At 25.5% G+C, this 25,534-nt stretch overlaps 1 protein-coding gene across 1 annotated transcript; it reads right to left on the bottom strand.

The window, feature by feature from the left end:
* Window positions 1-398: 398 nt before the first annotated feature.
* On the bottom strand, window positions 399-18,294 carry BNIP3 (BCL2 interacting protein 3). Its single transcript, XM_043041024.3, has 6 exons — window positions 17,738-18,294; window positions 10,619-10,802; window positions 8,182-8,245; window positions 7,785-7,861; window positions 5,185-5,325; window positions 399-3,060 (listed from the first exon to the last, which is right to left on the bottom strand). Exons 1-6 carry the CDS (start codon window positions 17,778-17,780, stop codon window positions 3,012-3,014), a joined length of 558 nt encoding a protein of 185 aa, XP_042896958.1. The 5' UTR covers window positions 17,781-18,294; the 3' UTR covers window positions 399-3,011.
* Between the last annotated feature and the right edge of the window lie 7,240 nt (window positions 18,295-25,534).

Below are 25,534 nucleotides of genomic sequence, written 5' to 3'. Positions count from 1 at the left end.
ATTTTTATTTGATTACAGTAATTTTATTTGATTTTAGTAACAGCATTTGAGATTTATTTCATATATTTTCTTTATTAGACCTTACTGTAACTATACTTAATAAGTATTCAAAGCTTTTGCCTAACCAACATTGACAGCTATAATTTAATTGCATAAAGTACTTCATCGTCAAATAATAAGGATGCTTTATAATGGTATGGCTGCTTTTATAAAATATGAAGATGTTTTCTTCAGATGAATTTTAACCAAATACTTACACACTATTTCTAACATCAAATGTATCAAATATGTGCAGTGCAAAGACTATGACTAAAGCATGATTTATAAAATTTATCAATAGTTGAGATAAGAGGAAAAAATGGGGAAAACCAAAATTTAAACACTTAAGAAAGTGACAATTAAAATGAGCATATCTTTTATTAAAAGAAAATGAGTACTATGACAAAGTAACCGATGGCACAAACACGTGGAATAGTAAGAAATATATAATCACACACATTCATTCAGTTACTCATAGCATACAAATCTTTTCAAATGTTATTCATCAAAAACAACGTTTCAAAGTGTAAAATAATGATATATGTCGATTGACATATTATAATGTAATGAAAATATAAGATAGAACTAAATCAAATTTCATTCAGCAATAAAAAAAAGCGATCTCTTTTCAGAGAATTCTAAATATCTAAGCTAAACATTTTAATAACATAATTTTAACATTTCTTTATAAAAATTTCTCTTTTTTTTATATCAAACATGCAAATTACATTTTACTTAATGTAAAAAATAAATACTATACAAATGAAATTAACTACTTACCAATTAAATGTAAAAATTTGAAACATATTTTTCAAATTCTAAACAAATTGAACAGCTTTTATCAGACAAATAAAAAAACCTTTGTACTTGGACGCCCTTCTCCTTCAATGATGATAATGAATTACCACCAATTTAAAAAAATTCTATTTTGACTTTAAGAGCAGAATTGAAGTGGTCACAATAGTAATCATTTTAAATTTGTCACATCTTAATAGTTAGTAACCACTTTTATGTCAAAAAGTTTTGATATTATACCATGAAATGAAGCAACGAATTTTGCTATTTAAACTGAAGTAGTTGTAATACCTTTTATTGACACAATACAATAGTCAGATTGCATATTACAAGAGTAACACTTTCAAATCTTGACTCTTCACAACGACTATTATTTAAGTTCTTTTAGTATTTTACTAAAAGTAAATAGGCAGTGTGCTTTCTATATTGGAAGTGTTCCAAGAGCAAAGGGTTAAATACAATAAAGCATTAATGATCACTTGATATAGTTCTAAATTTATGTAAAGTACGTGTACAACAAATTGTCATCACTGTTTTCACAATAAGAAACTATTTCCTAAAAATAGACGAGAATACCACCAGAAACTCAAAGGCAGCTTTGAGTGATAGAATAATGATTGAGTAAATGTGCTTATTAGGTAAGTCTGACAACAATTAACACTTACAATAGACAGGTCTTTCTTATCAACAAAAGGAACTCGCTTTGTGAAAAAAGTTACATATTTAATAATAGATTTAAGCAATGAAAATAACATTTTAACCAGTAAAGCACAATTTTTTTTCCTTAATAAAATATTGAGTAATTAAAAGCTAAAACTGTAATTTGATATCAAGTTTAAATTTTATGCACAATTAAACAGAACTAAGAGTTTGGTTAATAATAAATTAGATCTTGTGAAGAATTGAGTTATAGAAGTTGATTTGGTTTCAATCATGTTATGAAATAAAAATATTTATCTGATAAACCAATTATTTACCAGAAAGTTAAGTTTGTACACAGTCTCGTGTTTAAATAAAGTAAAGAATAAAATTGATTTCAACAAAATGTAGACTTCCTTTAGCAGCTAAGTAGTAATAAAAGGAATTAGGAGCTGCGGTTACTAATTCAGGTATGCCAACTGCTCCGCTCTAAGTATTTTCTAAATTAGCAGAAAATTAAACAAAAAAAAGTTCAGAAATTTTATTTAGTTTGAACACTAAATAACACTATGAAGTGGCCCTTTATATTCACTTTTAAATTATTTAAATGTAGCTGTGCAAAATCAGTTTATTTTAAATTTCTACTAAATTAAGAATCAAATATTAAAAACACAAATTTTGCTACCACTGGAATCCAAAAAATTTCCTCTCTAAGTGGAACAAGTTGGCATCTTTCATAATAACATAACAGAAATGTTGCATTTAAGAATTAAACTTTAAAAATCTATAGTTTTCAGTTTGAATGAGTTTAAATTTATTATCACAGTTAATATATTCTGCAAAATAAAATTAGATTTTATTATCCTCTAACAGTATTGAGCAGCAAGTTGGATAATCAAGATTTGGTCTTGTTAGATAATGATAATAAAGAAGAAAGTTTAATAATTCTCTTTATAAAGAAAAACTGCATAAAACTACACAAACTTAAGAAGTATTTAAACAAAAAGAAATAAGAAAAATCTTTCAATTCGAAAACATAACATTTATTGATCCCAGAATAAATTCCATTCTTAAATCTCATGATTAATTTTTACACAATGACTTTTTTAAAAATTATATGAAGAAGAAATTTCAACACAAATATCACCATAAAAACACTTCAATATATTAACTACATTTAAAAATGAATATGAGTATTTTATATCAGTTAATGTGAAAATTTTATAATAGATAGTATGAATATTTAATAATAGTCAATATGAGTATATTATTATAATTCAAGACAAATATAAAATAAACTACATAAACAAAAAAAAAAATCTTAAAGAATTAACACTCAAAGCAAATGCATCACTACATTAGTGTTTTATGATAGCACTGGGAAACTTATACACATGATATAAATATTTTTAACAGTAAACGGTGATAAAAAAACAATGAGTAGAATAAAACAAATACATATACAAATAAGCACAGTATCCATGATACAAACAATATTAAAACAGTGAAAATAAACACAGGTTAGCAATTTACAATATTTACTGCAATGGAAATTGAGGGCCAATACGTTTGGTGATGTAATATATCCTAAAATAAGAACACAAAATTATGTAGATTAAGCATTTTAATATTTTATAAACAGTATTTTTTAGACATATCAATTCAGCAACAATTGTTTAAAACAAACTACGCATATTTAAAGCCCAGATTATACTTTTTAAGTTATTTAAAACAAAGAAAAACTACAGAAAACAAAAGTTAAAATTTTAAAAGATCTTTATTTCTTTATTAAAAATCCCAAACAATATTTACGGGGTAACCAAAAATTGCTTGGTAAAATTTTTTGTCTTTTCTTACAATTTAATTACATTATTTTTAATTAAAGATTGAACTCTCTTTGACGAGTATTTTTAAAGTTGTGAGGAATTTAAAAGCAAAGTTAAAAACTAAATCTTGAAAGGTAAGTTAATTAACAAATAAAGTAGTAAAAGTTAAAGAGATATGAAAGCAAATACATAAACTGATATAGTGACTAAATATTAGACAACCTTTTTATAATTTCTCATCTTACAAAAATGCATTTTTTTAAACATTTAGATGTATGATTTTTAAACATTAACGTAGCATTGCAAATTTGATATTTATATAAAATAAATTAAAATTAGAAAAACTTAAGGTTAAGCCAGGATGTCTCTTAAGATTGCTTAAAATAAAATAGATCCTTTCCATATGCCTGTTTTAATAGTTTTTAAAATTAGTTAAATAATGTACTTATTGAATAAGTTAAAATAAAAAGAGAGAGAAACATTTTTTTAAAATCTTGTATTGCTAAATTATATTATGTATCCAACAAACTAAAATATAAATGGGAAAAAGGCATTGATGGTGATGGCGTTGAAAAGGCATAAATGGGAAAAAGGCGTCATATTTAAATTTTAGTTTTTTTTCTGTTGTTAGTGTAAACAAATTTGCCTTTTATGCATGTATTATCTTTTTGTTCATTCTAGTAATATTTTCCAAATACATTTTTAGGTAAAAAAAACCAAAACAATTTAACAAAAAAATAAATTAGAAAAGCTTAAGTTCATTCAAAATATTTTCCTCATGTACTATTTTATTTTATACTACATTATGTCAATATTAATATTGTTATACTTAAAGTGCCACCATGTTAAAATAAATGAATGAAAAAGTATTTAATTTTTAATGTATTAATAAATCATTACAACAAAAACATACCTTAAGAATTTTATACATGTATGAAAAACACGTCATAGCCCATTTGTCACTTTTATTCCTTTTTATGATTCCATTATTCTCAAATATTTTTTAATTAAAAAAGTACTTTACCTTAAATATTTCTTTATACTATATGTAATAGTTCAATAGATAAGCAAAAAAACAAATTTTATTTAATACAGTTTATACTAATGCTATAAATAGTATAATGCTTAAATAATGGTTTCAAAATAAATATAATGACATTTTCATATTACTAACAAGCAAGGACGAAATCACTTATTAGCATAACGAAAACATTATTATTTTTACAATGTTAGCATTTTTATGGAACAAAAGTGGATATTTTTGAATTTATTACTCTGAAATGATATTGAAAATTTTAATTAATATTTAAAAATTTTTTTGGAATAATACCTTTAATGATTCAGTTGAAAATTTTTTTTAAACAAAGCCTGCTAACTATCTAACTAACTATTGCAGTTTGAATAAGAAAGAAATATCTGCTCACAACTTCATTTCAATTGGTATTTTACTAGACACTAAGAAAAAATTTATTTGAAAAGTATATATAAGTTGTCACTGTTGAATATTTTTAATTAAAAATTTCTTCATGACAATCTTTGATATTTTTTTCACTATGACCAATTTATCAAAGCTCTTTCTCTTTTTCTTTTTGAGTACATAACACATTAAATTTAAAGAAATTTAAATTTAGAGCTAATTTAATATGTTCAAAAAATATCTGATGTAAATCAAAAAATTATGATTAATTTTTCATACTAATAAAATTGATGAAATTTTTTTTATGACCATTTGACTCCACTTGATAAACAAAATAAGAAATAAAAATAATATAATATTGCTTAAATTTGATGCTTAGAAAGTACATTGTCACTGAATGAAAAATAACTATTCAATAACTTTTTATTTTCTTTTATAGATTCTTTTTTATTTAAAATAATAACTTACCCAAATCCAGTGCCAATCATAAGAGTAACCAAGTGGGATACTACAAGTATTGTCAAAATTTCTGGTGAGAAAAGGCTACTCTTAGCAATTTTGGAATTACGAAGGCTGAGAGTAGGTTTGGGGTGTTGTAATTTCCATTCTCTAAAATATAGGAAAATTTTTTAAACACTTAGAAAATAAAGAAAAACAACTAAAACTTGGTTATTTTTTTTAAACAAAAAAAAAATATTATTACTCTTCCATTACATGACAACTCATTTGAGTCAAAATTTCATTCAAAATCTTGTCAGGTTTTCTTTCTGCTGTTTTGTTGTCCTGCAAAATCTCTAGATCATGCCTTGTGAGCATAATTTAAATAGTGTGAAGTGGCGCCGAACGAACTCATAGTTATGTTTAATATACCATTTTTTTATTATCTTAAATATTAAATGATTAATTAAAAATATCTATCTTAAAATTTCAAATATAAACTGACATAAAGTGTTTGATTTCGAAAGTTTTAGCTTAAATACTTGTTTTAAAAATACAATTTCGACACTCAGGGAGCCTCTTTCTCCTTCTTCATACTTGTTTTAGATTGCTATTTCTTCATCAATTGATTTTCCTACTTAAAGCACTTGTTGCAACTTGATTATGTATTTTTCTACTTTAGCACTAATGATAATACTAACAGCATAGAAACAACCTCTTATTTCTTAAACTCATATGCAATTATGTTGTTCCAACATTACTATCAGCTAGGACATAATCCAATTTCTTTCGAATTAAACATATTCATTTTAAAAACCTTATTTACACAGTTCTAAATAGAAGAATATAAAACAGGCTTAGTTGCAGATCAAGTATTATTATAGAAAAGAACAATGAAATGGCCAGAACATCTAAATTTTCAGCACTTTTTTTTCTCAAGCAGCTGTCTGTTTTCTGCCATAATGATGGATATTTGTTTCCAGAGAACTCTTCTTAGAAACAGTTTTCAGTTAATATACATTTCCATGCAGGCCCATTTTAGTAAAAATATGCAACTACTTTTTGTTTTTGTTTCAATTACAAAATAAAAACAGCCAGAGGATTTTAAACAGGTTGGTTTTATTAAACAAATTATTTAAAGCAAAAAAAAAAAAAACAAAAAACACATGGGATGTAATATACAAAGAGAGAAGGTGGCTATTAATTACAATATTAAAAAAAGAGTGAAACAGTCGGTTAAAAAAGAAAATTTATTTAACTATAAGAAAGGTGTGGGAAAAATGTACAAAATGTTACGATAACTCAGTATGTTACGAATCTTCATGAAATTTAATAATTATATGCATCAATTTTCAGGTCTATTATTTATCTAATAATAAATCTCATTATAATATCCTTCTTTTGAAATTTTAAAAGGGAACTCAGTCTTGTAATCAATCATTAGAAGCTTTAATTCAGAACGAAGATAGTTTTTAATTTTTTTTTTATTCTGTCACAATTTAAACACAAGTTAAAAGTTTTAGGCCCACAACATACCTTACAAAAATTGGATCTTAGTGGAATTCACTAAAAACTTAGTTTGATATACATATGCAGTAGATCGTACATCAAAGGTATCAGTGTTCAGAAATCTACATTATTTTTTTTTTATGTAGCATGTCTTTATAGATCTAATTGATTATATAAACAGAATAAATATCTACCAATTTTTTTTAAACTTTACCCTTTATTAATCAGTATAACATGCAGTATATTATAAAAGTTTTTAAATAATTATACTGAAAGCTATTTTTAGTATAATATTCAAATGTCTCATAATCCAAAATCTTAACTTGTCATAGTTTAATTAAAAACTAAGTTGAATTCAGGTTTTCAATAATTTATCACAAGACTTATCCTTAAGAGCTAAAGATCCCATAACCAATTTTTAATTTACTATTTGTCGATTTCACTTAAGCTACAATTTTTTGTTAAATAAAGCATCCTTGAAATAGTTTAAACACTTGCACAGTTTTTGTAAACTCTGATGAATTAACATAGAGAGAAAATCATTTGACTTAAAGAAACAAAACTTTGTATAAAAATTAGTTTTCTGAAACCAGAATTTTTTGCACAATTTCCTTAATTTGAAAAATAATTCAAAACATCATCACATTGTTATGAACATTCTTACATATTTTTCATGAATTGTTTTCAGTAAACATCAAAAGTATGTTTAATGCTTGGATATTTTTCATGTTATGACTTGTTATTGACATACCTAAATTCTTTGAAGACATTTCATTAATTCTTCAATTCCTTAAATGTTTATAACTCAAGAGGTAAAGCAATTATCAAAATTAAAATACCTACATGACATTTAAATGAAAATAGTGTTTTATAAAGGCATGGCAACTAATTTTATAAAAACTCATAATTCATTAACAGTAATATAATAGATATTATTTACTGCATTGCATAAATTGTATACACTGAACATATTAAAACCTATTTTAAACACATAAGTAAAGAACATGGATGATCAATTTGCCATGTAAAAAAAATTAATATAATTAAGAAATTAAGTATATTCACTGTAAAATAAATAAGAAATAAAAAAAGTAAAAAAGAAATGCTTAACAGAAGCATACTTTGGTGGTCTTTGATCAGGTTTGCTACTCCAGTCCCAAATCCAATCTGTGCTTCCATGTCGTCTCTGACCGTAATACTGAAATAATTTTTTTTAAAAAATAAGAGAGTTTTCACAATATGTATCATAAACAACATAGCTGCTAATAGTAGGGATTTTAAATGAGAATTTTTATTATATTAAAAGTAGTGACAATTTTCTTTTGTTTTTATCTTTTCTTGCTTATTAAATTTGAAACCAAACAAATTTGACAGGCAGTATACATAAGTAATTTAAATGGATATATGAAAGACCTAAAATTGTGATCCATGCAGTTGTTAGGTTTAAAACAATTTAAGAATTCTACTTCTATAAGTGAATGCAAATGCAATTGATTAAAAAATATAAGAAATATTTACTTGAGATGGGATCATTTCCTCTAGAGTATGATCATCATTTATGGGAGTACGAGGAGATTTTGGGCTGAAAAAAAAATTATAAACTTTATTTCAAATTTTTTCTAAAAAATGCTCTTATGTTTTTTCAAAATTTCATAGAAAACAAAAGATTTGGCTGTAAATAATATTAAAATAAGTTATGATTACCTCTAAATATTTTTTAAATTCAAAGTTTAACACTTATGACTTTATAGAAAGTTGATAGTGTTGAAAATCGAATAAAAAGATAGAAAACATCCTATTAAGAAAATTATCATTTTAAATAGAATAAAATATATTTAGAAAGTAACGATTTAAAACTGGTATGAATAAAATTGCTAGTTATTTGCAATATTTCCATAAAATTTTTTAAAAATAGACTTCTAAAGAACAAATGCCATTAGAAAGACCTAAGCTTATAAAACGAGTTTGAAAATATTTAATTCAACTTACAGGAACAACAATTAGATACAGAAAAATATAAAGAGGATGAATTATGCAATAAGACATGCACATTTAAATTAAATAACTTTAAACTGCACAATAGCAAAATGAAGAAAAAATTATTTCACCATTTTAAAAATTAGCCTGTTTCTTTTTCAAAAGAATCAGCTTTTACTTTAATTAAAGACTTTAGCATTGCATAATTCACATCATAAGGGACTTTTCTACATTAGAAAATTCACCAGTTTTTTAACATCTTTCTTTTACCTAGCATCATTGAACATTTCTGAGATAACCATTTGATTTTTATTTTTTCATTTATTTAATAATTGTTGACAATTTGCTGTTTGGAATCCCAAACTCTTTAGCGATTTCTTCCATCTTTTTGTAAAATTTTTTCTACTTAATGAATTAATTTGTTTCATTTCAATCATGAACATGATCAATTTTCGTTAGTTAGCCATTTTGAACAGATTAACTCACAGAAGACTAGTTCAAATTGTTGCTTTTAAGTAATTTCTATTTTTTTAGGAATATTAATAGATAGCTTCCAATCTTCTTCACAAGGTAGCACACACATGCATTTACAAGTTGCTCCTTTTATCCTTATTGGAATAGTTAGGGTGATGAAAATTCTGCATTATTCTTCAAACCCTTTTTCAATCTTCCCAATTCACATTCAATAAATGAATTCAAAGCCATGAATGTGCGTTAACTGTTTTATTAAAGCAACCCTACCACTTCAAAAACCTTGCAAAATAAAAAGAAAATAGGAAGGATGGGTGGTTATTGCATAGACATTGCAACTGACTAAAAAGACAGATAGGGAGCCAATATTTTACTCAAGAATTGTTAAGTCTTTTCTTGCTGGACCAATAGAAATTTAGTTTTCATAGTATTAATTTCAGTCCTTATAAGCTTTCATTTTAAAGTTTATGTGAGGTTTTCCTAGAATATTTTAGAATAATGCTCTATTTGTTTAAATATTACTATTTTTTTAAAAAATTGTTTTTTATATTTAGAAGTTTTTCTTCGTTGTATTTATGGAAAGAAATTCAAACCATTGAGGGAAAAAGAAAAAAAAAAAAAAAAATTCATCAAAAATGGTGTTTAATTTAAACATTAAAAACATAGGAAATTTGAAGGGTACATACTATTATGTAAGGTTTATGTATGTTTTTTGTTCTTAAGCTCACAATAAAACTCCAATTATCAGGTACTCTCAGGATTAGGGTAATGTTCATAAACTGAAATTTTTCAAATGAAAATATCAATTTGAAATCTTTTCGAATTGATATTGTAAGTGCTTAAACATTTATTTATGAGTAAAATTATTAAATAAAAATGGTGATTATAAAGTTATAAAAAACAGCTCTGAATGTATTTTATCTTTTACAGGGCTTTTATTAAATAGTGGTGCCATCTATTAGGCATTTTGATATTAATACAGTACACGCGTTGTAGGAGATGTCAGATATGCTGAATCATCATAATCTGGGTTCATACTTATTTTCATCCTGAAAAAATTTTTTAAGCTAAAAAAATCCTAAATAAAAAAAATTGTGACATAAAATATGTGTTTGTAAGAAACATTATAAAACTCACACTATAAAAATATTTTAATTTTTTAGAACGTATGTTTTAGTACTTGAAAATTAATATATTTTTTTTAAAAAAAGGAATACATAAAGAAAAAATTTGATTATCATTTTAATGAGGCTGATTTCTACATCTCAAATATAATAATGAAAACAAATTGGGTAAAAAAACATTTAACACATTTGAAAAATTTTATTCATCACAAAAAAAAAAGATAAGGAAAGAATTTAGGCAACAAAAAATTCATAAAAGAATTATTGGTAAAAAAAATTTCTAGAAGTACTTCGTATTTTCTGACAGAAGACAATTTTTTTTAAGCTGTTAAGTCTCAGACTATAAAGACCAGCATAGTCTTTAAATATTTGTTAGCATTTACCTTCCTCGTCGAGAAGAGATTCCACTTCCTATCTGAGAAGATTGGCAACTTTCTCGTTGAGCTTCCCAAAGCAACTTTTCAAGTTTTCCACTATTGATCAATGACGAAATAGGAGTTAATCTTTTTTGACTTGAATCTGAGCCTCTACTCAACTCGCCACTTACATTTAAATCAACCCAGGAATCTATAAAAGAATAAAATCACATGTAAAAAGCTAAGATAAATTAAAAAGGTTTTGGTAATTTTAGATTTATAAATAATTAAGAATAAATAAAATTTGGTAAAAAATACAATTATAGTCAGTATTAATAATAGCAATCTTAGGGCTGTTTGCAAAACCATTAAGAAACATTATTCTTGAATAAATTTTTTTAGTTTTGAATTTTCAAACCAACTGAAAATTATTAACCATAAAAAATTTCAATGAGAAAATTAAGAACTTAAATTTGTGGTAGCTTACTTTGATATGCTAAAATGATATATGTTTGATAGACTTACTAGGCTAGTTTACCTAAGCATAAAATGTTGAAGTTAACTCAATCACTAACATTAACAACCACGATTACTTCAACTAAAACTCTAAAAATAAATTATTATGAACTATATAAAAACAATAAAAATTACTGAGCAAAAAGTAGTAGGCTTTAGTAATAAGAGATAAAAGAATTTACTTATTTATTATAAAATTACTTTACTAAAAAATTTCGCACGCATGTATTTTCAATTGCACTATGAAATAAAATATAATTTTAAACCTGATTAACCTGAATATAAAAATCTATGTTTATAAACAATGTTAATTCTTTTAGTGTAAAATAGGTATTTGATACTAAATAATAAAAATGAATATTATAGGAATATATGTAAACCCCTTGAGTGTTAGTCCCAGTTTCCTTTAAACTTTGAGCTACAGGCTCTACAGTATGAAAAAAACTGTTTCCCAATGTTATTCAGTGAAAAATTAAAGCGCAACAAAACAATTTTTTTTAATGCAATTTTATCTAGATGGTAGGTTTGAAGGCTTAAAATATTCTTTTTAGATTGCAATAAGCTTTTTGTTTTTAGATCAGACTTAATATGAGTGTAAGAAAATAGATTAATAAATTTTTTTTAAAACACTTAGATAGAAAATCGAAACATAGAAAAATTATTAAAAAATTCCCACCCTTTTTTAAATGTGACAATGAAATTTACAACAGTAGAAAAACAATGTAACTTAGTTTTTATCTTGAATAATGCATTTTTGACAACTTAAACATTTAGTCAACAATATGTTTTATCGCACAAAACTCCACATTTAGGAATTCACTTGGTTTTACATTTTTCCTACTAATCTTGAATAGTATTCAACAGAATATGTAAACCTTTAAAAATAAACCTTCTATTTAACAATTTCATATTTCTCTTTAAAACATTAGTATTCCATTTTATTATATAAGTTTTTTCTATTTTATAAGCAAATTTCTCAGCAATTTCTTGCACACTTGCTTTATGCAAAATAAATGAAAGTTAATGTGATTCCAGGGGACAAAATAACATTTATACTAAGGATCAACATCTGCAAATCTTGGAGTGGATGTATGAACCACAACTTTAGTGTTCATTTTTCGTGACAATTTGGTACAGTGAAACCTCTAGGAAAGCATACCTCTGCATAGCAACCTCCTCTATTTACGATCACTTTTGGGAGGCAAATTTTTTTTCCATAGACTTTTACGTCGAAGAAAACTTTTAGGAAAGACCATCTAAACCTTTCTCAATGACCGGGCATACCTTTGCACCAAATGTGGGAAAGGTCAAATAATGAAACAAAAAATATCCAAAAAAAAAGAAGACATTAATAAAACAAAAAAGTAGATTAAAATGTATCCAAAATATTTGTGTGAAGCTCTTATTTAGAGAGCTCTTTTTGGCGATCTCTGAAAGAAATCTAGAATCTCATGTTGTGATCAGAGTGATACTTAAGTTGAAGCTAGCAATGATTTATTTTTAAAGATGAAAATTAAATTAAAAAAAAAGTTATTTTAGAAAAACTAAGCATCTTAAACAAACAAAGCTCTTGTTTTTTTAAAGTTAACTAATTTTTATTATATAAACTTAAATCTTAAATAAAAAGCATAATTGCTTACTTTTTTAAAATAGCTCTATCAGTTGTATCGGTAAATTTGTTTATACACATAATTATATTAGTAGGGATAATTTTTATCAATTGATCTGGTTTTCATGATGACAATACAAGTTGCATTTCCGCACCAAGAAAATGACGCTGAGTAAATTTAAAATTGCTTGCGAAAATTTATGTAACTTCGATAACATTTTGAAGTCATTAACCCTTAAGAATGACCAGCCTCCATTAATGACCATTTTATCATGGAACACAGAGTAGTTGCTCCCGAGAGGTTTCACAATAATTTTAAATTATGTATGTTCAGTTCCCCATCATTTGTATGATATTAATTTAGCCGAAACTTTTTCCTTTACATTTACCCCAAATAATTTTCCTCAGAATAAAAACTCAATGAAAAATAAAACGTAGACATTTAAATTTTAGAAATAATTTTAGTAAAGTTTTTTCAAATTTGTTTTATTGAATTTCGGTTGCAGTTTTAATTCAAACTTAAAATTAATATAAGAAGGTTCTTCAAACACAACTTAAAAAGGGTAAAGGCTGTACATATTTATCGTTATCATTCTTGGGTAAGGAGTTCAGTAAATAAAATTGATATCTATTTAACAATGTTAATTATATATAATATGTTAATCATATGCATTTAGTAATGATAATATTTAAGTATATGTAATCACATTTTTCCTTTTTCTAGTTAAAATATTTCTGGTTTTCAGATTGATTTACAGAAACAAATTAATTTCATTCATTACCAAAGATTAATTTGATTTTTAGTAACATTTTGTTTTAATGGGAAGGTAGGTCCGATTTACAAAATCTTATTTATTGCAAAGAATTGGCCATAATATGAGCTCCTGTGCTTACAAATAACCAAATTTATAAATCCTGAGTCTACTACAAATAAACTCAATGAGAAGAAATGCTTAAATGAACCTACATATGACTTAAAAAAGAAAATAATTCCCACGTCTTGACTACAAACAAACCATTAATGATACTCACATTTATCTAACAAAGACTTTAATTAGTATTTAAACCCTTAACGCACAGATTTTTTGGAAAAAAAAAAGGGCAAAAAAAAAATCTTTTTTTTTTTTTTTTTTTTAAATGTAAAAAAACACACTTTAGAACACTGTCTTTTCTTTTGGTGGACAATTTTGATATACTGCGTGTTTGATCCATGGAAAAAGGCTATATTTTATTCTTGAATAAATAAGTGTTATAGCTTACAATCCTAAGTAAATGATAAATATTAACAAAACGATTTTTTTTCTTAGCTTTCACATTATTATTTTCAATTCTCGATTATATTCGAGTGTAAAGAATTATAGCAGCATAAAAAAACAACGCCGCTCAAATTATCTCGTGTTAACAGTTTGGCCTGTTTAGCGCACTCGAATTAACTCAAGCGCACAAGTTAAGGGGTTAATGTTTTTGCAAATTATGAAGTTATTAGCAGATGACTGCACAAATCAGAGGGAAAATAGTTTTCCATCAATATTAAAAAACAATAAGTTGGGGGTAAGTATACTTACCCCATCCTTGTAAAAAGTTAAGAGACATTACATTTAGAAATAATATAAGGACACTTCAAAAACAAAGGTTTCTACTAACAATGTTTAGGGGAGAGTTCAAGATTACCTCAAAATCAAAAGTAATAAGTACATTTAAAAAAATAACCCTTATTCACTTAGAATTTAAGTTATGACACATGAATTTTTAGATGCAAATATATAAATGTATCCGTAACCTTTTGCTGTCAAGCTGGTACAACAACTGAACCAGAATAACAGACTTTAGAATTCCAAGCATTATATCAAATAAGTTAAATATTCACAGAGAGAAATATGTAAATAGTTTAATATATATCAATAACCTTTGGTAAAACGGCAAAATAAATGGTTAGTAACATATTCTACTCCAGTGGAAGAGTATAACTATTAAAATGGTTTTTTGTTGTCAACTGAAAACATGTAAAACAGTTGCTTTTTAATATTTATGAGAGTATTTATTCCATGCAAAAATTGTATCATGCAAGTAAATATATTCTCTAAACAATTTTTAAAGAAAAGGCTACAGAGAGAGGAAGATTAAAGACTAAGCAATCCTAAAAAAGCCATATAAAAAAAAATGACCACTGAAATGCTATATAATTACATATTAAAATATAGTTCCATAAAAAATTACACTGCATAAAATATAGAATAATTTTCATACTTAAAATTGAATGTTCCGATGCTGTAATAATTAAATAATTTTCTTACTGAAACAAATCATATTACATAATTTTATTAAAATAATTATTATTGTCCTTTCCTTCTCATATAATCTGTATTTCAGAATGTAAGTAGAGATTTTTTCAAACTTTTTTTAGAGTTTAAGAGGGGGAAAGCTTATGAATGTATACTATCCGCAAAAAAAAGTACCGAAATTTAAAACAGAATGCTGTAAATAAACCCAAAAGAACACTGTCAATTAACTAACATCTAATGCTTGAAATACAGATGTATAATAATTATTTCCTTCATTTTATGACATTTGTTTTTCTTTTATTTTCCTGATATTGTATAGGTGTTTCAATTATCGTTAATTGTGTCATACACTTTATCAGATGAAGTCCAGGATATGTCCCAAAACAGCATGGATGGTTAATTAAATGAACAATCTATTTGGAAATTATTTTCATTCCTCCATATAAATAGGTTTTGAATTTGGGTAATTTATAACGAAAAATGCTCTCTTGCTTGATCCTCAAAAAAGTACAGTACATTATTTTTCAAATTTGTTTATACTTTTTGAAATTATAATCTAAATATAACATCTAGGTTGTGAACACATTAGACAGTAGGCACAGCATATTGTTTCCTTGGGAATATTTTTATGCAAACTAATTGCCAAGTCTTGATTACTTCCAGGCAGTGATTTGTGAGAAACTACAAAAAAAAATCACAGAAAGGGATCAACAGGAAGGATATTACTCGTAGCCACTTCCAGGCAATCATTACATGTTTATTTTTAAAAAAAAAATTTAGAAGCATAAAATTTATTTGATACCTGTAGTTGGCGCGAGAGATCAATCACGATACAGAAATATCCTGCTACTTTTTTGCTAAAGGTTTAACAGATAATATCAATATCATATGAGGCAGATTTTGAAAAAACCTTTTCTTGAAACCCAGTCCACTTGGGCTTTTTCAGAAATGTTTTAAATTTAGATTCCAGAGTCTTTAATGAAATTGCAAGATTTGCTGCCAGCACGAAAGTTAAATATTTGGTAACTATGACTTGCTTTGTTGCAATCTAACCATGATTTTGAAAGTTTTAGATTGCCAAGTTATTATTTCTTACCAACAGATTGCTACAGAAAAATTATAATTACTCAATCAAAAGACTAAAAAATTTATTGCATTAACGCACATTTTGTTCCAGAATCTACTGGAATAAAATTTAAACGTAATCGTTTTGCTCGTTTACTATTGCAACTTTTGCTAAACGTTTTTTAGTCTAATTATTTTGTAATATTATGTTAAGTTAATTTTTAATATCAGTTTTGTATTCTTTATTTTATCAGTTTTGCATTTCCTTATTTATTTTATAGTTTTGACTGGAAACAATTTAATATAGAACTTATTACAAAACTTATATACTGCTTAATAATTGCAAAACGGTTAAATTACATACCATTTTCAATGTATTTTTCATAAAATTTTACATAATAACGTAATATTATAGGATTGCTTTATAACAAAAGAATACCGCTTTCGGTTTTAAGCCATTTAGTTGGAATAATAATAAAAATAAAAATCATAATTGTAACAGAGAATAAATTAAGAAAATAAATGTCTCTAATAAATATTAGAAGTAAATACAGAAGGTTTTACGAGTCCCAATACCCTTCATTAGAACAGATACTCCACTTTTCCCTCCTAAATAGTCATGTTAGTATGTTTTCAAAACAAGTTGAATGTATTTAAATTTATATAAAATTAATTTATCGTCAATTTTTCTGAAGTCTTTGCTTAAATGATATTAATATATTATTATTTTTCTCTTGAAGTAAACTGTATTAATCTAGTACAGTAAATTTTGAAAACCCACCCTTGCTTAAAAAGTGTTTTTTTTTTTAAGTGGACCCACCCAGAAAACCTGGATGGTTTTTTTTCGGGCTGAATCCATTCTAGTGAACCTTGATATAAGATGACAAATCACTGACTGGATTTAGTTCTAATTCTATTTATTTCATACAACGTAACTTCAACACAAATTACAATCTATAAAAATTTGGCAAATATTTATTAGTAGTAGAATATTAAACCTTTCATAATGAGCAAAATATTTTTAATTATTATAATAGTTCATACTTATGTCACACTTTGTACACAATTGATAGCATATTTCAAGATGAGCAGAATACGAAGAAAAATTTTTTTTCAAAGAAATAATTTAATTACATAATTAATTAATTTTCTACAAAAGTAATTTGATTAATTTAAAAATTATAAATTTGACAATTCAGAAATGCATTTGCCCAATTAAATACAAAAACTAAAATAATTTTATTCAAATAATACTTAAGAGAAAATGTGCTTAAGACATTATAAAACTCAAACATTTAAAGCAAAATCACGATGCGACAAATTACTGACCTTTATAAAAAGAAGAAGAATATGTTCCCACAAATGTAAACAAAGCAGCATTACAGAACAGCTGTTGCAGTTTTTTAACTATTTATTAATTCTTTAATAAAAAATAATTCATAATTATAACTTTTAATCGTAGTAAAAAGTTCACATAGACTAAAACAAATGTGACAAAGCTGTTTTTGTTTTATATACGACGATTTATCCATGTATACAACACCATTTTTGACAGTTCAATTGAACCAAAACAAACAATCAAGATACGCACATTTTATATCAAAACAAAAAATATCTTATTTTAGGGATAAGTAAGTGGATTTGAAATATAATTCATATAAAATAAAAATATACCCATCAAATTTTCATCGTCCAAGCTCTTCGTAGAATGCGACATCTTTACAGTTTTGAATAAACAACGGCTGCTACAGATGAAACCTACAACTTGACTGTCAGAGAACACGCCATTAAATGACAGCTCGATATACGTCACGATCACATGACCAAACAATCACGCCATTGCTCTTTTTCTTTTTCGTTCTATCCCATAAACATTTAAAAACAGAGATAGAGAGGTTAACATTCGTGGCTTTAGTTTTCTCGTTAAAATATAAATTATTTCTGTTTGTTATAACCCAGTTAAATGTTATAACATAGCATAAAGCACCATATTTGCTTGTTAAATAGAAAATTTGAAGATCGTATATAGAAGAACTTAACCCATGAAGCGATTATCACAGCGTCTTGGATTATCAAGCGATGAAATAATTTGCTTAAACTCTTGGCAAAAAAAAATTCGTTTTACATTTAAAAAAAATTATTTTTTTTTTGCCTAGCTGAGAGGAGCCCATACTTTTTAAATTTTGACGAAATAAATGATAAATAAATACGATAATTGTTACAATAAGGATGAAAAAAAAGTTAGGACATTAATGCTTGACAGAGTGGATATTTTTTATTAGCTACCTTCTTCATCTGAAAAAAAAATCGCAATTTAATGGTTTTAGATTGATGTTAAGCTATTTATAATAATAGTTTATTTTGATGTACACGAACGTCTGAATTTTATAAAGTTAATGATAAAAATTAAATAATTAAGTTAAAATCTTTTTGAAGATTAAAAAAAAAAAAAAAAAAAAAATCGTGTTCGCAAGATTAGAACAATGGCGCCTAATGGGTTGAAAGGTATTGTTTGAAAAATTTTTTATATAAAAAAAAGAAGAAAAGAAAGTATGAAAAAGAGATAATTCAAATAATTTTTTGAAAATTTTATTATAAAAAATACAAGATATCTTCTTAAATAATACTATTTTTCTCATCAATTAATTTTTGAAACTGTTTAAACTATTAAATTATTTCCTACTATTTCAAAAAAAAACTCTTAGAAAAAGTCAAAAACCTCTTTTTTCAGGACGAAATGCGTAGTATTTCAAATGAACCGATAGTTACTATGGAAATGAAACATAATTCTTTTAATAGCTAGATAGAAATAACAACGAAATAAACTCTGAAATCAATTTATCGAATAATATAGAATGAAAGGAATTGGGCATCTTATGGAAATTGCGAATTTAAATTATGTCCTATAAGTTATTAAAAAAAGGTTTTTATGCATAAATATGTCTTGTAGCATATTTTGCTTTTCAAGTTTCTTTTTTGGCTTGATAATATTTGTTTGAAAAAAATCAGGTTCATAAATTGGTGAACAAAGCTTTTGGTAAAATAATGATCACTCACAAGTAAGAAGGGCTGCTATTAAACCTTTGACGCAGATCGGACATCGGTCTTCCTTATATATATATATATATATATATATATATATATATATATATATATATATATATATATATATATATATATATATATATATATATATATATATATATATATATATATATATATATATATATAACTATATATATATATATATATATATAACTATATATATATATATATATATATATATATATATATATATATATATATATATATATATATATATATATATATATATATATATATATATATATATATATATATATATATATATATATATATATATATATATGTATATATATATATATATATATATATTTACTGACAAGCAAAAATATATTTTAGTATTTGTTAATTATAAAAACTCTTTAATAGTTGCTTAAAAAATCTGCTAGATTATCGGAGTTATATTTGTATTAAAATATAAAATCCCCCCCCCCCCAAAAAAAAAAGTTGTAGGAAATTATTTTTCATTCAAAAATTAATCAATAATTGTTTTTGTAAATTAAAGAAATTTCAATGATGAATAAATGTTTCTTTTAGATCTAAATAACTGCAAGTCGTTACAAGTTGATCAATAATTGATTTTGTAATTTAAAGAAATTTCAATGATGAATAAATGTTTCTTTTAGATCTAAATAACTGCAAGTCGTTGCAAGTTGATCAATAATTGATTTTGCAAATTAAAGAAATTTCAATGATGAATAAATGTTTCTTTTAGATCTAAATAACTGCAAGTCGTTGCAAGTTGATCAATAATTGATTTTGTAAATTAAATAAATTTCGATGATGAATAAATGTTTTTTTTAGATCTAAATAACTGCAAGTCGTTGCAAGTTGATCAATAATTGATTTTGTAAATTAAGGAAATTTCAATGATGAATAAATGTTTGTTTTAGATCTAAATAACTGCAAATCGTTGCAAGTTGATCAATAATTGATTTTGTAAATTAAGGAAATTTCAATGATGAATAAATGTTTGTTTTAGATCTAAATAACTGCAAGTCGTTGCAAGTTTGAAAAACTATTGTTGGAAGTGAGTTTCTTTTTCGTTTTTGGTAGATTTTACCCTTAACGCAGAAAAATATACCGATGTTTCATGTTGTATATCATAACCATCAATTATTAAAATGCTAAATATAATATTCTTCACTTATTTTGACCTAGAATAAAATATTGATACAAAATAAAGAAAAAAAAATATGTTTAATAAAAACTCTGTATCAAGGGTTAATGTGTGTCAAATATTAAAATAAATAAAAAAGGGTTGTAGGAGCATTTCCCTTTTTCCAATTTTTTAAGTTTATTTATTATTTTGTTCAAGGAATAAACACGCATTTATCTACGCTTTTTACTTTGGTATCTGGAAGCTTTCTAAACATGTAAGTTACATATTCCGATGTAATAATTTTATGTAGAATTGAAAGAGATAAAATTTAAGCTGATAGAATAAATAAACCTTGAAATTATAAGGAATTTCTTCATAATAAGTACAATAAAAAAAAAGCACTTTTTATGCATAGGTAGGAAAAAACATTGCAACTTTTGAAATACTAATCCCTTTCTCTATTTTCTTCATTCAATTAAGGGAGAAAAAAAATACATAGGAAATAATACCTCACTTGTTTGTATAGCATAATGAGATGTGCATGCAAGTGCAAGTACAAGATCGCACACGCACAATTCTTATAACATATTAGCTATTTATTTTATCTATTCGTGTTTTATCTCAATGCTGCATGAAAACTTACTTCAAAAAATATCATTTTCGTATTTATGTAGCTTTTACATAGCCATGTAAGAAGTGTACATAAGTCCAAATCAAAAGAAGTATTTTTTATACAATAAAAAGTCTTTTAAATTTTGTACTATTTGTTCCATTGATTTGTGAATAGTTTCATTCGATTCAGCGCGAAAAAATGAATAGAAATCAGCGCTTCACTTGTATAAATACCTATGTCAGTTGCGTAATTTGCACTTTTACTGAAAAAAACCCACCTTCTAAACTATTTCACAGAAAGTTTCAAGCTTGTTTTCACTCAATTTCCGGTAAAAAAAAAAAAAAAAAAAAACATCAGAAACAATGCCTCAAGTAAAATGCAAAAAGTTAAATATACACCCAGAAGCTTGAATGCTTTCATAGTTACCTTATTTAGGTTGCATTTTCTGGCTATTGCTTGTAATCTGAGTCAAAAATGCGAATCCTGGTTAAAAAAAATATATGAGAGAAAGTACAGTAATAGTCCGTTGTGACGGACCTTTTTTTCTTTTATAATGAACATCTATTTTAATTTAAAATACTAGTAGACTTTTTTTCCCCTACAGATTGTAGACTGAATTACGTATTTTATAAAATACAGAAATTTCTAGAGCAGAATTGTTTAAACAACAAGTTTCCAAATCATAAAAATAAAATAAAATAAAGTGCCTTTTGACTTCATTAACGACAATGAATGCTATTTTTAATAGTAAGTTGTAATTCAGGGAAATAAGGGAGCCTGATAGTTATGTGGTCAACAAAAGTAAAATTTTTTATGTGTGCGTCAGAAATATTAAAAATAGCGATAGAATTTTTTTTTGTTGGAAAGAAGACAACTTAACCGGTGGTCCTACTCGCATTGTTTTATTATATGGGTAAAAATAGAGATGTATAACATGGCGTAACTTTACTTACCTGTCCACTGGAAATCCATCAATGATCAATCAGATACAGGAGCAACCAATACGAATACATTTCTATCGGGATATGAATACGATTTATCCTATAGGAATAGTGCAAACGGAAATTGATTGAATGATAGTGGGACACTGATCTAGTTCATCTCTAACTTGGACATATCTATTGTAAGAAGGAAAGGATGTTCGTTTTTAACTTTTCTGTATTGATATCAGAAATAAATAAAAATGTTTTCCATTTAAATCTTCTTCGTATAATATTGATCACTTAATCAGTAAGAAAATTTATTTTTCTAATAACAATTCTGTGTTGCTATCGTGAATTCGCTTTTTATCACCAATTCGAGGCACAATGTGTCTTAAATATTGACCCAACAACCCTACTGGAAATAGTAAAACCTCATAGCCTTAGTCACCGAAAGAGGTCCAAACAAATGACGAGGGAGTACTTTTTATAGACAAACTATACTTCCACATTTCAGTAAGCAACGGCAAGATAACTTGGTCATAAATTCTTAAATTTATTGTTTCAGATAATTGGGTGTCCTAAATTGAGTTAAAAAAATTACTGTAATGGTAGTGTTTTTAAATATAAAGGTATGAGTAGTGAATGTTTAGTGCATATAGTATAAGTATCAATAGAATTCCAAAATTAGCTGTTAACATTATTGTTTTCATTTGAAAAGTGCCTGTTTAAATTCAGTTCAAATATTATTATTTATTAATGGATTCGCAGAATAAGTTAATTCGCTTAAAGAAATGTAATCAGGATGATATACTATCGGCTATCTGTGTTTTCTAGTATATCTAACACTGAGTGAATGATATATCAAAATCAATTTAGACTTATGTTTTATAAAGTATGATTAGGAAATTGAAAGAAAGATATTTAAACATTATCTCTTTCATCTATTAGGTAAATGAGAAAATACAAGAATTATAGTGAAAAAATCAATATAAAGATAATATAGATATATAGATATAGATATATAGATATAGATATATAGATATAGATATATAGATATAGATATAGATATATAGATATAGATATAGATATATAGATATATAGATATAGATATATAGATATATAGATATAGATATATAGATATATATATATAGATATATATATAGATATAGATATATAGATATAGATATATAGATATAGATATATAGATATAGATATATAGATATATAGATATATAGATATATAGATATATAGATATAGATATATAGATATAGATATATAGATATAGATATATAGATATAGATATATAGATATAGATCAGGGGTTTCCAACTTACATGAGGCCGGGGGCAACAATTGAAAACACAAATCAAATGGCGGGCCGCAACTTTATCAAAATTTTATGTAGGACTCTTTTATGTTTGAAGGAACATTAAATATTACTGTCAGATTTTTACCAAGTTGTACAAAACAAAAGTATTGAATTACAAATTAAAATTAGAACTAGATTTTTAAAAATATTTAATTGTTGGTTGGTTGGTGTCGTATCCTCTATAGAATCATATTTCATGGTGTGCTTGAATAGTTTTTGTTATTTCTATGGCATTAAAAGAATACAAATCCTCTTCTGTGGGGTAGTTTAAGAGGTGAAGGCCTGCAGCGACTGCAGGGCAGTTAAAAACATGATATGGTGTCAGTTCCACATTAAGACAGTTGCCACAGTTTTGATATTTTCTAGTCTTATCTGTAGAAATTTTCATGTTTTTATGATGTTTTGTTCTTAGTCTGATGAGAGTAGTGGCTGTCTTCCTATCGATGTCAAGATTAGTTATTTGATCGTGGGCTTTGATTTTTAAAGGGGTGAATAGTCTTGACTTTGCATAAGCATTTGCATCTGCCAACGTGGTTGGGATTGAGTTTTGATTTGTTATTAATAATATTTTTAAAAATATTTGATTGTCATTAATAATATTTTTAAAAATACTGAAAAATAATAAAAATTCGGGCTACAATAACTTTAATGTGCACCTACGTATTAAACAATTAATGTGCAACAGATATCTAATTGTTAAGATTACTTTAAAAAGGTTGGTATTAAAACCTACATAGTTGCACACAAAATGTTCAATGAGAAAATTGAGGTTTGTCTGCTGCAACCACCAGAGAATAGATATTTACATTTAAAATTTACAAATGTGTGTGTAAATATTTTCGTCCGAAATGAGCGGTTTCAAAAAGTTAAATCGGAGAATTTCTTCGAGAGAATTTCTGATACACACATGCTAAATTATATTCACAAAATACAAGAAAAAGAAAAAAAAAATGAAGTAAAAAAGAGCAACATACACGATTATTTTTGTATTTGAATAAATATTTTCTTGGATGCAGAACCTGAGAAATTTTTTTTTTGTACCGTTGGTATGCTAAATTTTACAGAAACGAAGAAATTAGGTTTTTATTAATGAGAAAAGTATTTTAAACCCATATAGATTTTTTACGAAAATTGTCCGCAAAAAAATGACAACTAATACATTTTAGTTCGCGGGCCACAAAAAAGGGCTTCGCGGACCGGATGCGGTCCCCGGGCAGCCAGTTGGAAACCCCTGATATAGATATATAGATATATAGATACCTAGGCATATAGATATATAGATACATAGGCATATAGATATAGATATATAGGTAGATAGAGATATACAAATATAAAGACATTTAAAACCGTTTTTTACCAAATGATTTATTTGTATAGTAAAAAAAAATGAAGAATATTTAACCCTTTGAACACGAATTTTCATTTAACAAATTTTCATAATTTTTCTAATTATTATTTTGCATTAATTTAGGTCAAAATAAGAGAAGAATATTATATTTAACATTTTAATAATTTATAGTTATGAAATACAGCAAAAGAAACGTCGGTGTCTTTTTCAGCGTTAAAGCTAAAGTCTTTCAAACACGGCTTATTTCCAATCAATAACTTTTCAAATAATCAGATGATGTAAGAGAAACAGTTATTCATAATTGGAATTTCTTAAATTAACATAATCAATTTTTGAGGAAATTTTGAATATGAATGAAGAAAAAAATTCTCAAACTACTTTTTTTGGTTTTTATATTTTAGTACAAACATAATTCGGATAGTCTAACAGCTTTTTTTTTTATTAACTACAGTAAAATCTCGCTACAACAATATTTCAGGAAACTAATAAATATTGTTGTATAGGGATATATTATTATGTCGAGGGATTTACATACTTTGGGGGCACAATAAATTTTTTTTAAATTTCAATCTTATATATTTAGTAACTATAAATCTATTTTTATATTACATAAAAATTCAATTTGCAGTGTGTTAATTATGGTTTAATATGAAATCATATAGGTAAATATGAAATCAGTGACTTCTTATTAGATAAGGGAGGCAATTCTAAGAATAGAAGGTCTTGGGGTGCTTTGTGTATGTCAAGGATTGGGTACTGAAATCTGAATACAAAAGCCAATTACTGTGGTAAAAAGAAACAAGATAAGTACATAATCAGTAGTGAGTCTTCAGACCGAAAAAAAGAAGACCGGAAAAAAAAGAAAGAAAAGAAGACCGAAAAAAATGGCAAAATATGATAAAATAAGATTTCTTACATTATTTGAAAACCAATAATAAATGTAGAAAATAAGGTTGAAATTTGAAGGAAAATAAAATTTTTTGCAGTGATTCATTGTTTCAGAGAATATTGCAAT

The sequence above is a fragment of the Parasteatoda tepidariorum genome, chromosome 12 (genome assembly GCF_982258835.1).
Source record: "Parasteatoda tepidariorum strain Cologne lab strain chromosome 12, Ptep-v5.0, whole genome shotgun sequence".
Taxonomy (NCBI): domain Eukaryota; kingdom Metazoa; phylum Arthropoda; class Arachnida; order Araneae; family Theridiidae; genus Parasteatoda; species Parasteatoda tepidariorum.
The sequence above is the reverse complement of the archived record's forward strand: the minus strand, read 5'-3'. Positions and strand labels throughout refer to the sequence as shown.

Coding starts and splice junctions, on each gene's coding strand:
- BNIP3 (XM_043041024.3), bottom strand. CDS start 17,780: ATGTCGCATTCTACGAAGAGCTTGGACGATGAAAATTTGATGG. Junction 10,803..17,737: donor GGACGATGAAAATTTGATGG/GTATATTTTTAT, acceptor ATTCTTTTATAG/ATTCCTGGGTTGATTTAAAT. Junction 7,862..8,181: donor AGGAAATGATCCCATCTCAA/GTAAATATTTCT, acceptor AAATTATTTCAG/TATTACGGTCAGAGACGACA.